This window comes from Rhodotorula paludigena (assembly GCF_050403205.1).
Source record: "Rhodotorula paludigena JCM10292 DNA, Rt_paludigena_JCM10292v1_ctg8, whole genome shotgun sequence".
NCBI lineage: Eukaryota > Fungi > Basidiomycota > Microbotryomycetes > Sporidiobolales > Sporidiobolaceae > Rhodotorula > Rhodotorula paludigena.
Window position 1 is genome coordinate 303999 of NW_027481450.1, and position 13582 is coordinate 317580.

Consider the following 13582-nt stretch of genomic DNA (forward strand, 5'->3'; position numbering starts at 1 on the left):
GGAAACGTGGTCCTGGGGCGCGGGTTGTCATCCTGTCGACGAAGAGAAAGGTGTACACCCTTTCCGCAATGCACTGCCTACTGTCACGCCTCAGCCTCCTCCTTCAGGAGCTGTACTTGTCCCTGTGAACAGACTTGACAGCACAGGAAGCAGCGAAAGCGATTCGCTCGACCCGCTCGGGACGAGGCGGTGCTCCTCTCGGTGCCGACTTTGCCGCTCGCCTTGCCCGACCCGCGTGGATGTGGTCCAAGGTTGCCAAGCTAGCTTCTCCCGCTCCACGACGCACGCCTGCCCCCGCCCAGTCCCCCAAGCCTGCCGACACCGCGCTCATCTTCAGCCAACTCGACGCGGCTCTCGCCGGCTCGACTCCGCCGCGAGGGCCAGACGAGACGCGCGAGCTCGTAGCGCGCCTGCTCGGACAGCTGCTTGCGGCCCTCAAGACCGGCTCGGGTGGAGGTGTGGGCGCACTCGACGAGGGGACTGAGCACCTCTTGCAGAGCAACGCGCTCTCTGCGCTCGTTGAGCAGGTCGAGGGCGACCCTGCGCTGCGCGAAGAGCTCGTGCGGTGGTATGGACGGGCAGTGATTGAGCTGGACGAGGCCTGGCTGAGCCATGGAGCCGTTAATAAGCCGCTGTGAGTGCTCTCAAGCCCCTCATTCCCCGCACACTTCCACTGACCGGCTCTCAAACTGTCCAGCGTACGCTTGTTGAGGCGCTGCGTCGACGAGGAAGGCGGGCTGAGCCGGGACGAGGAGCTCGCCGTTGTGCGGGTCATGTGCATCGTTGCCGAGCGGATCAAGACGGTGTGTTCACCCGTGTTTGCACTGGGAGCACGGCTGACTCGCTTACCTCACAGAGACCCGAGCTACTCGCTATCTTTTTCCGCGAGAAGGGCCCGCGATTCGGCAAGAAAGACGTTTCGACCAGCATCGCTACTGCCATGAACCGCCGCGTGCCCTTCGCTTCGACCTCGGCCGCTCTCGGTGATCCACCAGCGTCGCCCACCCTCTCGCAGGCGACGATGAGCGACGCCTCGGCGCCTTTCGGCACGTCGCAAGCTTCGTCATCGGCTTCTCCCAGACGCCGTGCCGAGCACGACTTCTTGCTCTTCTCGTACCTCCTCCGCTTCATCCACCGCGAAGGCGAGATCGGCGACTCGGCGCGAGAAGGCGTTCTATCCCTCGTCGACGTCGCGCTTGGCTACCCTTCCCTGTACAACCCGTCCCTCGGCATGCATCGCACCTCGTCCGCCTCGACTGTCTCTCCCGCAACTGTCCTTACGCCGTCCGCAACGCCCGCCGCGGCGCGCGAGGCCGTCCTTGCCTTTGCCGAATACCTGCTCGATTCGGACTTTGCCGAGGTGCTCGGCGCCGGACTCGGCGCCCTGTACGGTCTGCTGCCGAGCAAGCTCGTCGTCCGCTCGGCCGACACGACGGGCACGGCCGATGTCGGCGGACCAACAGGCTCCCTAGCAGGGGCTATGGTCCTCGGCGGGATGGGCGCGTTGCACGACGAGGAAGATGGTGAAGAGGTGCAGCGGCTACGCGAGGAAGAGGAGCTTCGAATGCGAGGCGAGGGCTACGGTCTGACGGGCACAACCGACTTCAGCGAGGGCCTCGACGGCTTTCTCAAACTCGTGGAGTTCGCCCAGGATGTCCTGCGACGCAGCACGGACGGCGGGACCAGCGAGGATGACAGCGACGAGGCGCGACAACAGCATCTCGTCATGGCCGCGCTAACAAGCGCCATACTCGACGCAATCCGCGATCTGTTCCTCCAAAGTGTGCTCTACCCTTCCGTTCTCGAGTGCTCCGAGACGGACGGGTCAGCCGTCGCCGTCCTTACCTACCTCGACGCGATGCTCGGCGTCGTTCAAGAGGGCTCAAAGCTCGAGGCCGCTGTGCTCGGCTATCTCTTCGCCGAGGACGACCGGACCGCCGCAGGAGCGCCGGCACGCTCGTCGCGTCCATCGGTCGGCTCGAACGCCTCGCCTCCCGCTTCCTCGAGCCTGCTCTCGCCCGCAAGCAAGGTCAAGCGGCGCAAGTCTTCGGCGCTACTTCTCATCGAGCGGGCCTCGTCGCACGGCGCTTCCGACTATTACAGCGCATCGGGGCGCTTCAGCCTGCGCGACCTCCTCGTCTCGAACGTCAGCTCGCCGGCGCCGGCCACAGCGACCGCCGCACTCAAGCTCCTCCAGACGCTACTTGCCAAGCATGATCGGTGGAGCACCGCGCTGCTCGATCCGATTCTCGACGAGGCGGCGACGAGCTTTCCTATTGCGCTACGCGCGCCACCACCCGCCCTGATCGACGACGACGACTCGGACGACGACGACGCTCCCTTCGTCTACCCGACGCCAGCGCCCGACTCGAGTAGCGAAGACTTTGCGTACCCCTCTGTCGAACCCGCGACGCCGCGGGCGTCGCGCCCATCAGCCTTTGCCAAGACGCCTGCCGCTGCCCTCCGCCCCCTGCTCGGCCTGCCTCTCCCATCGACCTCGACCTCTTCGCTACACCGCGACTCGCTCGATACCCTCCTCTCCCTTGTCGGGAGCATTGACCCGTCGTACCGTCGCTCGCGAGCGATGGGCAGCGGATCCGAGATCGTCACGACGGGTTTCGCTAACTACCTGCGCGATGCCGAGGCGAACCTGGCCGGCGAGCTCGGCTTCCGTCGCGGGCTCGGCGCTTCGCCTGCAGACGCGCGTGAAGCCGCCGCGCCGCCCTCGCACCTCCTGCCGCAAGCGCGTCGGAGGACCACGCTCTTCGGCTCGTCGGCGCCGTTGCTCACCGGCCGTGACTTTGCGAGGGCAAAGACGGGCTACCGCCACAAGCTTAAGCCAAACGCCAAGATTGTCGCACTCCTACTTGAGTCGCTCGCACATTTCTTCTCGCACTCGCCCGACCTTAACCTGACGTTGACGGCCGTTCTGGCGACGCTCGCACTTTCGCCGTACCGCTCGCTCGATAACTGGCTTCTGCCGGTCGTCAGAGCGGCAAAGTCGGAAGAGCCGTTTGCGAGCCCGCGCGCTAGGAGTGGCGCTGGCTCGCCGCGCAGCGATGACGGAGACGACCGGAGCGACGACTTTGAGGTCGACGAGCGGAGCCGACATGCCGCCTTGCTCTCGCCGCATCCGTCGAGTTTCGTCCCTTCATCAGGCTCAGCACCTCCGTCTGCGACGCGCGCCGCGCTCGCCATGTCCGACTCGCTTCTCTCGATCCTCGATGCACTCGCCCAGTCCGTCGAGAAGTACCGCCGCGCCATCCCGCGCTTCGACGAGTTCCTCACTGAGCGGCGGCAGGGTCTCTTCTTTGCCGACAATCTCGCCGACGCGCTCGAGGGCGACGAGCTCGGCTCGGCGCTCGACGAGAACGCGTTCGGCTCACCGCAGCAGCCGACTGCGCCGACACCTGCTCAGCCCGCGCCGAAGCAAGTCCCGTCGAGCACTTTCGGTCTCGGCAGCTTCTTCTCGCCGCGCAAGAGTGGACACAAGCGCTCGCCGTCCTCGCCAACGGCGTTTCAGACGCCGACCCGACCGGGCCAAGTCCGACGGCCGAGCCAGCTGCGCCGCTCCGCATCAGACGAGTCTCTTGCGCCTCTGTCGCCTTCGCGGATAGTGCCGACCACGGCACAAGGTCTTGCGCCGCCAGCCGCGGCACAGCAGCAGCAAGGCCCCGCCTCCCCGTTCGCAGCGCACTACCGCCAGACCGGCGCGATCACGGTGCAGCCCGTTGTCGTCGCTACGCCTGCGTCGATTGCTCGCAGTGCAGCGCGGCGAGCGGCTGACGCCGACGAGGAGGATGAGGACGAGGACGGGCGGCCGCCCGACTCGCCGACGCGCCGGCTGTCGTCTGCGCCCGGCCGCTCGTCATCGCCGTCTGCGCGCTCGTCGGCGTCGTCTTCTGCGTTGAGCGATCGCAAGCGCACGGGCGACGGCTCGTCGTCGGGCAAGGCTCGTCCGCCGCCAGTCGTCTCGCTCTCGATGGTGCTGGACAACGTCATCGTCCTCGAGGAATTCGTCAAGGAGCTCGCTGCGATCGTGTACGTGCGGAGGGCGGTCGGGATCGACGCAGTGCAGTTCGTCGAATGAGGGAGGGAGCGGGAAGGTCTCGGATCTCGAGGTGGAACAGGAGGTGGGGCGGCGAAAATCTCATCGCATCGCAGGAAGCGTAGATTCCCCTTGGCAGTCTTGATACCCTCGCAAGCACGTCTATACCCTTCCTTGCAGCCTCTGCACGTGCCATGTAAGCGCACCGTCGATTGCGAAGTGGGGACGAAACCGGGGTGTATCGCTCGCCGCTTCTACCATTCGCGTCTACGGATACTCGAAACCTGCTACAGCGGTCTAGAGACCCGTTTAGCCTGCTCAGTACTGCGCCCGAGTCTGCGCGAGCCCGCTGTCGCGTGCCGGCTCTCCCTCTCGTCGACCTCCCCCCGACCTCGCGTTTCGCGTGTGCACGCGGCTTTGAGGACCGCAGACGCGTCGACAGGCGATGGAGATGGTCCGCAAAGATGCGCTCGTCCTCGCGTCGCTCCGCCAGAGGGGCTTGCTGTCGTCTTCAGGTGCGTCCCTCTGCAAAGAGGCGGTGTCGGGGTCCCTCTCGCGCTTCGCACACCGCAGCGTGGAACCTGCCGACGGCACGCACGCTTTCAAGGAATTGCCACGAGCAGACAGATTCTTCGAGGCGTCCCTTCGGGACGTGTCGGCAACTCTGGCCGCTCTCACTCTCTAATCGCGTGTTGTGAACAAACATTGACGCCCCCTTCGCGCGTTCTGTACGCTCTTTTGCCTGCTGCAGTTACTTTGGACGGCACTGAGTCGAATGACGCGCTCAAAAACGCGTTGCCGCCGTCGCCACCCATGACAGACGCTTCGCCTGCGACCTCGACCTCGACGACGGGCAGTCCCGCGACGCAATCCGTCGCGCAGATGGCCGCAGACACGCCGCCGCGCTCTCCTGACCGGCGCTCGAGCCACAGCACCTCGCCGCCCTCGTCCCCGATGTCGCCTCTTCCGCCGCTTCCGACCGAAGTCTTCGCCAACATCCTGCGCTACCTTCCCATCGAGCAAAACGCCCTTCTCATGCGCGTTTCCCGCGCATGGCGAAACCACATCGTCAACGACTGTCGCCTGTGGACGTCTTTGTGCACAACCCTGAACTTGGACGAGGACGACAAGGTCCGCCTCTTCTGCGAGCGCGCCGACGTCCGCAACGGCAAGCGCCCGCAAGGCGGCATCCGCGAGCTCAAGATCGTGCTGCAGTACATGGATACGGCACGCCAGCGCCACGATGACGTCGCGCCGCCCGACTTCGTCATGTCTCGCCTGCGGAGCACGCTGCAGGCAGTCGAAGCAGCATCGCTCGCGGCCAACGGCACTCGCTCGACGCTGCGCCGTCTGCGGCTGTACCTCTACCCCAACACCATGACGTCGGCTCTCGTACTCGATCTTCTGGGCAAGCAGAGTCTGCTCCCGCTCTATTCCAGTCTCGCCAGGTGGGCTCATCATTCCCTCAAGCCTACCACTCTGATCGCGCTGACCTTCTGTCATTAGCCTCTACATCCTCGTCAAACTGCCGCAGCTCGAGCTGCACGACACGTTCCTCCAGATGTGGCCGACCGTTACTTCGTTCACCGTCGACTGCGGCTACGGCGCCGAGAAGCTACGCAAGCTGTCGTTCAACTCGTGGCACTGGCACAACCCGGCGGTGGCGTCGCGCGATCGGATGGCCGCCCAGCAGGGCACGCTTGCAGGACTCGAAACGCTCACTCTGCGCAACGTGCACATCTCGGACGCTGTCTTCCCGTCCATGCCGTCGCTCAAGCGGCTCATCCTGCAAGACGTCGTGTGGGAAGGACGCGGCCTGTACCTCCTCCTCCGCCTCGCGCGCCATACACTCGAACACATCGAGTGCCACGACCTGACGATTGTCGCAGCCGACGAGCCGCTCGAAGACTGGATGCGCTTCGCCGACGTCCACGACGATCACCTTCTCGATGGAGACGACTTGCGGCCGCTCGGCGACGACGACGGCTCGTTCGAGCCGAACCCAATCATCCTGCCACGGTTGCGGTCCCTTCAGCTGTTCGGCACGACGCCGCCCTTTTTTGCCTCGCTCGACTCGATCACCGAGGACCTCGACGAGGACGAGCCTTTGGCGACGCCTGTCGTGCACATGCCGGCCCTGGTCGACTGCGTCCTCGACGACACGAATGTCGACGGCGACCTCGCTGAAGGGGCCCTCGGCCCCCTGGCTACACTCGGCCAGCTCGCGCCGGACATCACAGCTCTGACCCTCACAAGCCTCATGGTCATGGATCAGGCTGTCATGTGCTGCCTGTCGGGCATGCACGCCCGCGTCACCAGCTTGAACCTGCGCGCTTCGAGCGTGACGGACCACCTCGTCGTACGCCTTCCGCACCTCGTCCCGAACCTCAAGGTCGTCGACCTCGCGCTCTGTGACGAGGTGACGTGCCAGGGCGCCGCGCGCATGGTCGAGGTCATCCGCTCGTTGCACGACGACGGGCGCCACAAGGTCGAGCAAGTGTCGATCGACGAGCCGCCGCCCGACGACCCGGGCCAGATCGCGTACCGCTGGCTCGACTTCATCGGCGTCCTCGTACGTGACGAGAGCGACTTCGAGGGAGTCGGCCCGCTGTACCCGAACGCGCGCAAGAGGTGGATCAGGGAGGGCAAGCGCGACGTGCAACACGAGTGGAAGGCCAAGGTCAAGGCGTACGACGAGCAGAAGGCGCGCGAGCGGGCAGCGCGCGAGGAGAACGAGGCGCAGATCCGGGCGCTGCAAGCCTCGCTCGCCGGCGGGAGCCGCAGCGGAGGCATCGGTGACGGCAGTGCGGCAGGCAGCGCCGGTCTGCGCCAGGCCTTGCTCGTGCATAGCGCTTCTGGGACGCCTTCGCTGCCCAGCTTCCCCGCCGTGACTGCGCCAGCCATCCTTCTGCCTCAGCAGCAACAGCGTTTCCAGCCATACACCGCCTACCAAATCTCGCCCGTCCAGCCCCTTCCCGCCATCCGACCCCAGGTGCCGCAACCTCAGCAGCAAGAGCAGCTGCTGCAATACGGCGCGCATGAGCAGCAGCACGCCAGCTGGAACCCATACGCGAATCTGCCCCAGCCGGTTGGCCTGCCCGTCCAGCAAGTCGCTGCACCGCCTCCGCGCTCCGAGCCGCCTCCACCGCCTCCGCAGCAGTCGGATCAGCACCTCGCCGAACTGGAGGCCGACTACTCGTACCTCGACGACGACGACGGCGGCGCAGCGCGGCTCGATCCGCGCTTCGTGCAGGCGCAGGAGGCCGAGCTTGCGCGCTTCATGGGCGCGCAGAAGACGCAGGCGGCCGAGCAAGAGCAGAAGCAGCAGGCGGAGGAGATCGACCGCGCGAGAGCTGCGGCAGCAGCCTCGCTCGTTGCCGGGCTCAAGCAGCGCGAGCAGCAGGCGGCCGCTCCGACGCAGGCGGCCGCTCCGACGCAGGCGGCCGCGCACGCGGTAACGGCAGGACCTGAGACGAGCGACGCACCTCCGCCCGTCCCGCCGTCCCTTGGATTCGCCGACGATGTAGACTCGGACATCGAGGTCGGCGACACGCAAGACGGCGAAGCGTTCGTCTCGCTCGTCTAGTCGCCTCGCCTCTTCCCTGTCGTCCAGCCTCGCGCTTGCTCGCGCGTCTTCTGTTCATGCTGCACACTCGCGCGCGCCCATCGTGGTCTCTCTTCCGCCTTCTTCTGTTCTCGTCGCGCTTTGCTCCCTGCAGGACTCGTACAGGTGATGGATGTGGTGTGTTGTGCAAAGTGTGCGCGAGGTTGAATCGTCTTCGTACTGAGCGGGGCCATAGGGCGGGCGAGAGAGACGCGAGCAGCAGATTTGGGAAGGTCGAGAATGTCGCGCCGCCTCGGGGCACCCCGACAGCTCGCCGACGCTCACGTCACCCGAGTTGGACCAACACTGGTGCCGAGGCGCTCGTTCGAGCACGGCGAAGGGCCAAGGTCAAGCGGCAGCCTCGGTCGCCTCTTTCGCTCCTCCTGTCGCTTCCTCCCGCTCTCCCCCGCTCTGCGTAGCTCGCTCGTACTCGCACTCTACTTGACTTCAGGGCTTGCGGCTCTGCGCCCTGCCCTTCCCGCTCGAAGAGCCCGACCGACGTCCGCGCTCGCTTCGTCGACTGGCTCTTTTCCCTCGCCCAGACACGCGCCATGGACGAGCTCAGGTGCAACAGCCTGCGCTGCAGGAAGTCTTTATCCCTGGAGGTACGTCTCGGTGTACCCCATGGACCCGTCCAGACCGTAGGGGGTGCGCGACTACGCAGCGAGCTCGCATTTTGCTGACCCTGCACCGCTTCTCATCTGCAGGGAACGTGAGATTCCTCCTTCAACGCTCTCCCTGGCCTTGGCTGACAGACCGACCGCTCGGTTTTAACTTTGTGGCGACCAGCGCCGTCGTCACGACGTGGTGAGTCCGCTCTTGTCCGATCTCGCTCCGTTTGCGCACACGCGTGGTACATGCACAGTCCAGCTGACCGGTCCGTATGCAGCTCTCACATTTTCTGCGTCGACTGCGCCAACGCACTCTTCTCCACGCCGCAGATCTGCCCGGCGTGCGAGACGTCGCTTCCCGATCTGTGTGTCTCCTCGCGACTGTGCTTTTGATTGCGACATTGACCCTTCCCGCCACAGCGACGACGTCATGCAGATGACGCTCAACCCGCACGACTCGTACAAGACGTCGATTCTGTCGGGCCTTTCGCCGACCATCATCCTCGACATTGCCAGCCGTGCCCTCAACTTCTACACTTACCAGGTACGTCGCGCTTACATATCCCAGGAAGGACACTAACCTCGTGGATCGCGAGCAGGTTCAGCAGGAGGCGGCCTTCCAAGCGCTCATCACGAAAAATGCGCAAGAAGTGCGTGGCTCTTTTTGGCCCATATTCCACTTTGCAGCGTCAACACCTCCCGCCCTCGCTCTAGCGAATTGCCGTTCTCGAAGCACAATGCAACACCATGATGCGCGAAGCAACGGCCGAGATCAACCGTGTGTCAGACGGCTTTCGCTGCAGGAGACCGGATCTGACGCAGAAGCGTGTTTGCAGTGCTAAAGGAGAGAGTCACCAGTCCGCGCTCTCTGCTCTTGATCACTCGACCCGTCCACTGAGTCGCTCGGTACACAGGCGTCGAGAAGGACCTCGAGCTGGAGCGGCGCCGCGTGCACGAGCTGCAGGAGACGCACAAGGCCAATGCCAAGGCATACACGAAGCTCAAGGTCCGCTCCTCTCCTCCCCGAGTGCTCTAGTCTGACACCTTGGTATTGGCAGACACAGTACGACAAATCAAAGCAGCGGGCGTTGCTCAACCCGTCAGACCCGTCAACCTTCCCAAACCCCGCTTTCGGCGCGTCCGGCGCGATCCCGGCTCAGACGCCAAACGCGACTCGCCAGGCGTTCGTGCCAGGACAGCACCACATTCAGCAGCACCGCCCATCGAGCGCCATGAGCAGCGCGTCGCGCTCGCGCGGAGGACACGGCTGGAATCCGCAGGCGCAGGCGCCTGGCGCGGTCCCGTTCGCGCACGCCGGACTTGCGCAGCCGCAGCATCAGCACGGCGCGCAGCAGCAGGGTAAGGGTCGCCGCCCGCTTGCCGGCGGAGGAGGCGTTCGCAACTCGCCTGCGCAGGGGAATGGCGTCGGGGCGCCGGCAGGCGGTGGTGGCTCGGCGAGGAAGGCGAATACTGCACAGCCGTTCGCTGGTCGCGCTTTCGCTAGTATGAACGAGACGCCGAGCATGCCGGCCTTCCTGGGTCAGGCATCGACGGTCGTGGGCGGAGGCGGAGCTGCAACGGGAGGTGGCGGTCGTGGTGCGTGCTGACCTCTACCCGCTCGAGCCCTCCTTCATTCTATATGTACACAGGTGGCTTCCGTCCGGCGCACGCTGGGCCACGCGCGCACAGCGGTTGAGGCGTCGAGCCACTTCGCTCTCATTCCCTTCCGCGTAGCATCGACATTTCACGCCCTCCCGCCTGGCATGGTTCGCTTTTCATTTCTTGCTACTGCGCCTGCAGGCTCTACCGTCGAGGTCTGCACTGCGAGCACTCTGCTTCCGTCCGTGACGCGAGAGCGGCGTCCGTTTCGAGCAAGTTCGCCGGCAGAAGGAATGCGCGCGCAAGTTCCACGTGGTTCGGGAAGTGACGCGAAAAGCGAGGCTCAGGGGAGGCGCAACAAGCGGAAGCGGCGTCGATCACCTCTGTTCGGCTACGTCTGCGCTCGCTCTCCTCGCTTTCCTCACCCTCTGCACCAGCCATGGATCCAAACAAGTTCACCGACAGCACCAGTGCTGCACTCCAGGCGGCCGTGGAGCTCGCCAAGCAGAATGCGCACACGGCCGTCTCGCCCGCTCACCTCGCGAGCGCACTGCTCCAGCCCACGACCAACGGCCAGACGGGGCAGTCGCAGCAGACGCTCTTCCATTCCATTCTCAACAAGGGTGCGTCTTACGTCCTCGTCTTCCCCTTCACGGCCCTTGCAGCCGAGATGCCCCCCCACTTCCTCTCCCTTCCATCCCTTCTCCTCGCACAACCTCGCTATGATCTGACGCGGTACCGATTATTGACGCTCATATCGTCTGTACAACAGCCGGTGTCCAGCCTGAACTCGTCTCTCGCGGACTCGCCAAGTTCATCGTCCGCCTCCCCTCGCAAGAACCGCCTCCCGACGATGTCTCGTTCACGCCCGCTGCCGTCAAGGTGCTCAAGGAGGCCGAGAAGATCATGAAGGAGCAGGTGCGTCCGCCGCGCATATTCGGAAAGCGGGAGAAGAAACTGACGGTCTCACCGCCCGCGCGCAGAACGACTCCTTCATCGCCCAGGACCACCTTGTTCTCGCCTGCATCCAGGACGCCTCCGTCGCTACCATCCTCAAGGACGCCGGCACAACTCCCGACGCCATCAAGAAGGCGGCGCAGCAGGTGCGCGGCGGCAAGAAGGTCGACAGCCGTGGGGCGGAGGAGGGCTTCGAGGCGCTCAAGAAATACGCGATCGACCTGACGGCGCAGGTGCGTCTCCTCGAACTTCTCAAATGGGCTCGGAAAGGGAGGAGCTGGGCTTGGAAAGGAAGGAGCTGGCCTCGGAAACGAAGAAGCTGACCCTGACGGATTCCACAGGCTGAGGAAGGCCGCCTCGACCCTGTTATCGGCCGCGACGACGAGATTCGCCGCTGCATCCGCATTCTCTCTCGCCGCACCAAGAACAATCCCGTCCTCATCGGCGAGCCAGGTGTCGGGAAGACGGCAATTGCGGAGGGGTTGGCTCAGCGCATTGTCGACCGGGATGTTCCGCCCAACCTGCTTGGCCGCCTCTGGTCACTGGATTTGGGGGCTCTTATGGCCGGCGCCAGCTACAAAGGTGCGTCCCTGCGCTCATTCAGCGTTCCCGACTTTCCAGGGCTTGTACTGACCTTTCCGCCCCGTCTTCCAGGACAATACGAGGAGCGCATCAAGTCAGTCATTGACGAGTGTGAGAAGGCGGAGAACGGCGTCATCCTCTTCATCGACGAGGTCCACCTCCTCATGGCCGGCCAGGGCTCGTCTGGCGGCGGCATGGACGCCGCTAACCTCCTCAAGCCCGCCATGGCCCGCGGCCGCATTCGCGTGATCGCCGCAACGACGCTCAATGAGTACCGTCAGCACATCGAGAAGGACGCCGCTCTCGAGCGCCGCTTCCAGCAGGTCATCGTCAACGAGCCGTCCGTCCCTTCCACCATTTCGATCCTACGCGGTATCAAGGAGAAGTACGAGGTGAGCTGGCCCTTTCGCACATCTGCCCGTTACGCCTACTGACCACACTCTTGCACGTCTGCAGGTCCACCACGGCGTCACCATTCTCGACTCGGCCCTCGTTTCCGCCGCGACCCTCGCCCACCGCTACCTCACCGGCCGCAAGCTTCCCGATGCCGCCATCGACTGTGTCGACGAGGCCTGCTCCGCTGTCCGCATTGCGCGCGAGTCGCAGCCCGAGGAGGTGGACCGACTCGAGCGCGCCAAGCTCCAGCTCGAGATCGAGCTCCACGCTCTCCAGGGCGAACTCGCGCGCGACAAGAAGGATGATGTCGCGAAGGCCAAGATCGAGGAGGCGAAGCAGGCTATTGCGCGCATCGACGACGAGCTCAAGCCGATCAAGGCGCGCTTCGAGGCCGAGAAGGCCAAGTCGAACGAGCTCAACCAGGTCCGGAAGCGCATCGACGAGCTCACCGCCAAGGCTGCCGACGCCGAGCGCAGGTACGACCTCGCCACGGCCGCCGACTTGCGCCACTACGCCATTCCCGAGCTGCAGGCGAAGCTCGCGCGCCTCGAGGAGGACAAGAAGGCCGAGGAGCGCCAGATGCGCGCAGAAGGCGGCGAGGCTCTTGCTGGCGACACGGTGACGGCCGAGGCCATCCAGGCCGTCGTCAGCCAGTGGTCCGGCATTCCCGTCTCGAACATGAAGGTGCGTTGCCCTTGGTCTCCTCTTCTCTCCGCGACACGCATGCTGACTCTTGTTCACTGTGCAGCAAACCGAGAAGCAGAAGCTCCTCCGCATGGAGAAGACGCTCCGTAAGGAGGTTGTTGGTCAAGACGAGGCTGTCTCGGCTGTCGCCAACGCCATCCGCCTCAACCGCTCCGGCCTCGCCAACCAGGATCGCCCCATCGCCTCTTTCCTCTTCGTCGGTCCCAGCGGTACGGGCAAGACGCAGCTTGCCAAGGCGCTCGCCAAGTTCCTCTTTGACTCGCCGGACGCCATGCTGCGCATCGACGGCTCCGAGTATTCGGAGAAGCACGCGATCTCGCGCCTGATCGGCAGCCCTCCCGGCTACGTTGGCCACGACGAGGGCGGGCAGCTCACCGAGTACGTCCGCCGCAAGCCTTACACGGTTGTTCTCGTCGACGAGATCGAGAAGGCGGCGCGCGAGTTCCACCAGCTCTTCCTCCAAGTGCTCGACGACGGCCGCCTGACCGACTCGCAGGGGCGCGTCGTCAACTTCAAGAACACCGTCATCATCATGACCTCCAACATCGGCTCGGCGTATCTCAACGAGCTCGGCGACGACGTTGAAACGGTGCCGCCCGAGACTCGCGAGCTTGTGCACGACGCGCTGCGGGCTCAGCTTCCCGTCGAATTTGTCGGCCGTGTCGACAGCATCATCGTCTACAACCGCCTCAGCCGCAAGGACGTGCGGCACATCGTCGACATTCGCATCCACGAGGTCCAGCAGCGCCTCCGTCGCAACGGTCGCGACATCACGCTCCAAGTCTCGGACCCCGCCCTCGATTTCCTCGCCGCGACTGGCTACCACCCGACGTTCGGCGCACGCCCGCTCAACCGCGCCATCCAGAACGAGCTGCTCAACCCGCTCTCGAAGCTCATCCTCAACGAGTCGGTGCGCGACGGCGAGGTGGCGCGTGTCGACTTTGACCCGAAGGCGAACCGGCTCGTCGTCTTCCCGAACCACGAGGCGACGGCGCCGATGGACGCCGACGACGACGACAGCGAGGACGACGACGAAGACATGGAGGACGGCGATGTGGGCGTTGAAGAGCTCGACTAGGG

The 13582-nt window shown here is 64.9% G+C and overlaps 4 protein-coding genes across 4 annotated transcripts; all 4 read left to right on the top strand.

The window, feature by feature from the left end:
- Positions 1 to 239: 239 nt before the first annotated feature.
- JCM10292_000173 (uncharacterized protein) lies at positions 240 to 4090 on the top strand (the record flags this gene model as incomplete). Its single annotated transcript, XM_076647279.1, has 3 exons — positions 240 to 634; positions 698 to 803; positions 857 to 4090. 3 exons carry the CDS (start codon positions 240 to 242, stop codon positions 4088 to 4090), a joined length of 3735 nt encoding a protein of 1244 aa, XP_076507206.1.
- A 771-nt stretch (positions 4091 to 4861) lies between these two features.
- JCM10292_000174 (F-box protein) lies at positions 4862 to 7634 on the top strand (the record flags this gene model as incomplete). Its single annotated transcript, XM_076647280.1, has 2 exons — positions 4862 to 5496; positions 5555 to 7634. 2 exons carry the CDS (start codon positions 4862 to 4864, stop codon positions 7632 to 7634), a joined length of 2715 nt encoding a protein of 904 aa, XP_076507207.1.
- Positions 7635 to 8203: 569 nt separating this feature from the next.
- Positions 8204 to 9870, top strand: JCM10292_000175 (uncharacterized protein; the record flags this gene model as incomplete). Its single annotated transcript, XM_076647281.1, has 8 exons — positions 8204 to 8217; positions 8442 to 8459; positions 8542 to 8628; positions 8684 to 8807; positions 8863 to 8913; positions 8978 to 9041; positions 9178 to 9269; positions 9322 to 9870. 8 exons carry the CDS (start codon positions 8204 to 8206, stop codon positions 9868 to 9870), a joined length of 999 nt encoding a protein of 332 aa, XP_076507208.1.
- Positions 9871 to 10301: 431 nt separating this feature from the next.
- JCM10292_000176 (ATP-dependent Clp protease ATP-binding subunit) lies at positions 10302 to 13580 on the top strand (the record flags this gene model as incomplete). The annotated part of the gene is made up of 7 exons (XM_076647282.1): positions 10302 to 10485; positions 10635 to 10780; positions 10846 to 11052; positions 11161 to 11401; positions 11474 to 11793; positions 11858 to 12481; positions 12546 to 13580. 7 exons carry the CDS (start codon positions 10302 to 10304, stop codon positions 13578 to 13580), a joined length of 2757 nt encoding a protein of 918 aa, XP_076507209.1.
- Positions 13581 to 13582: the final 2 nt, after the last annotated feature.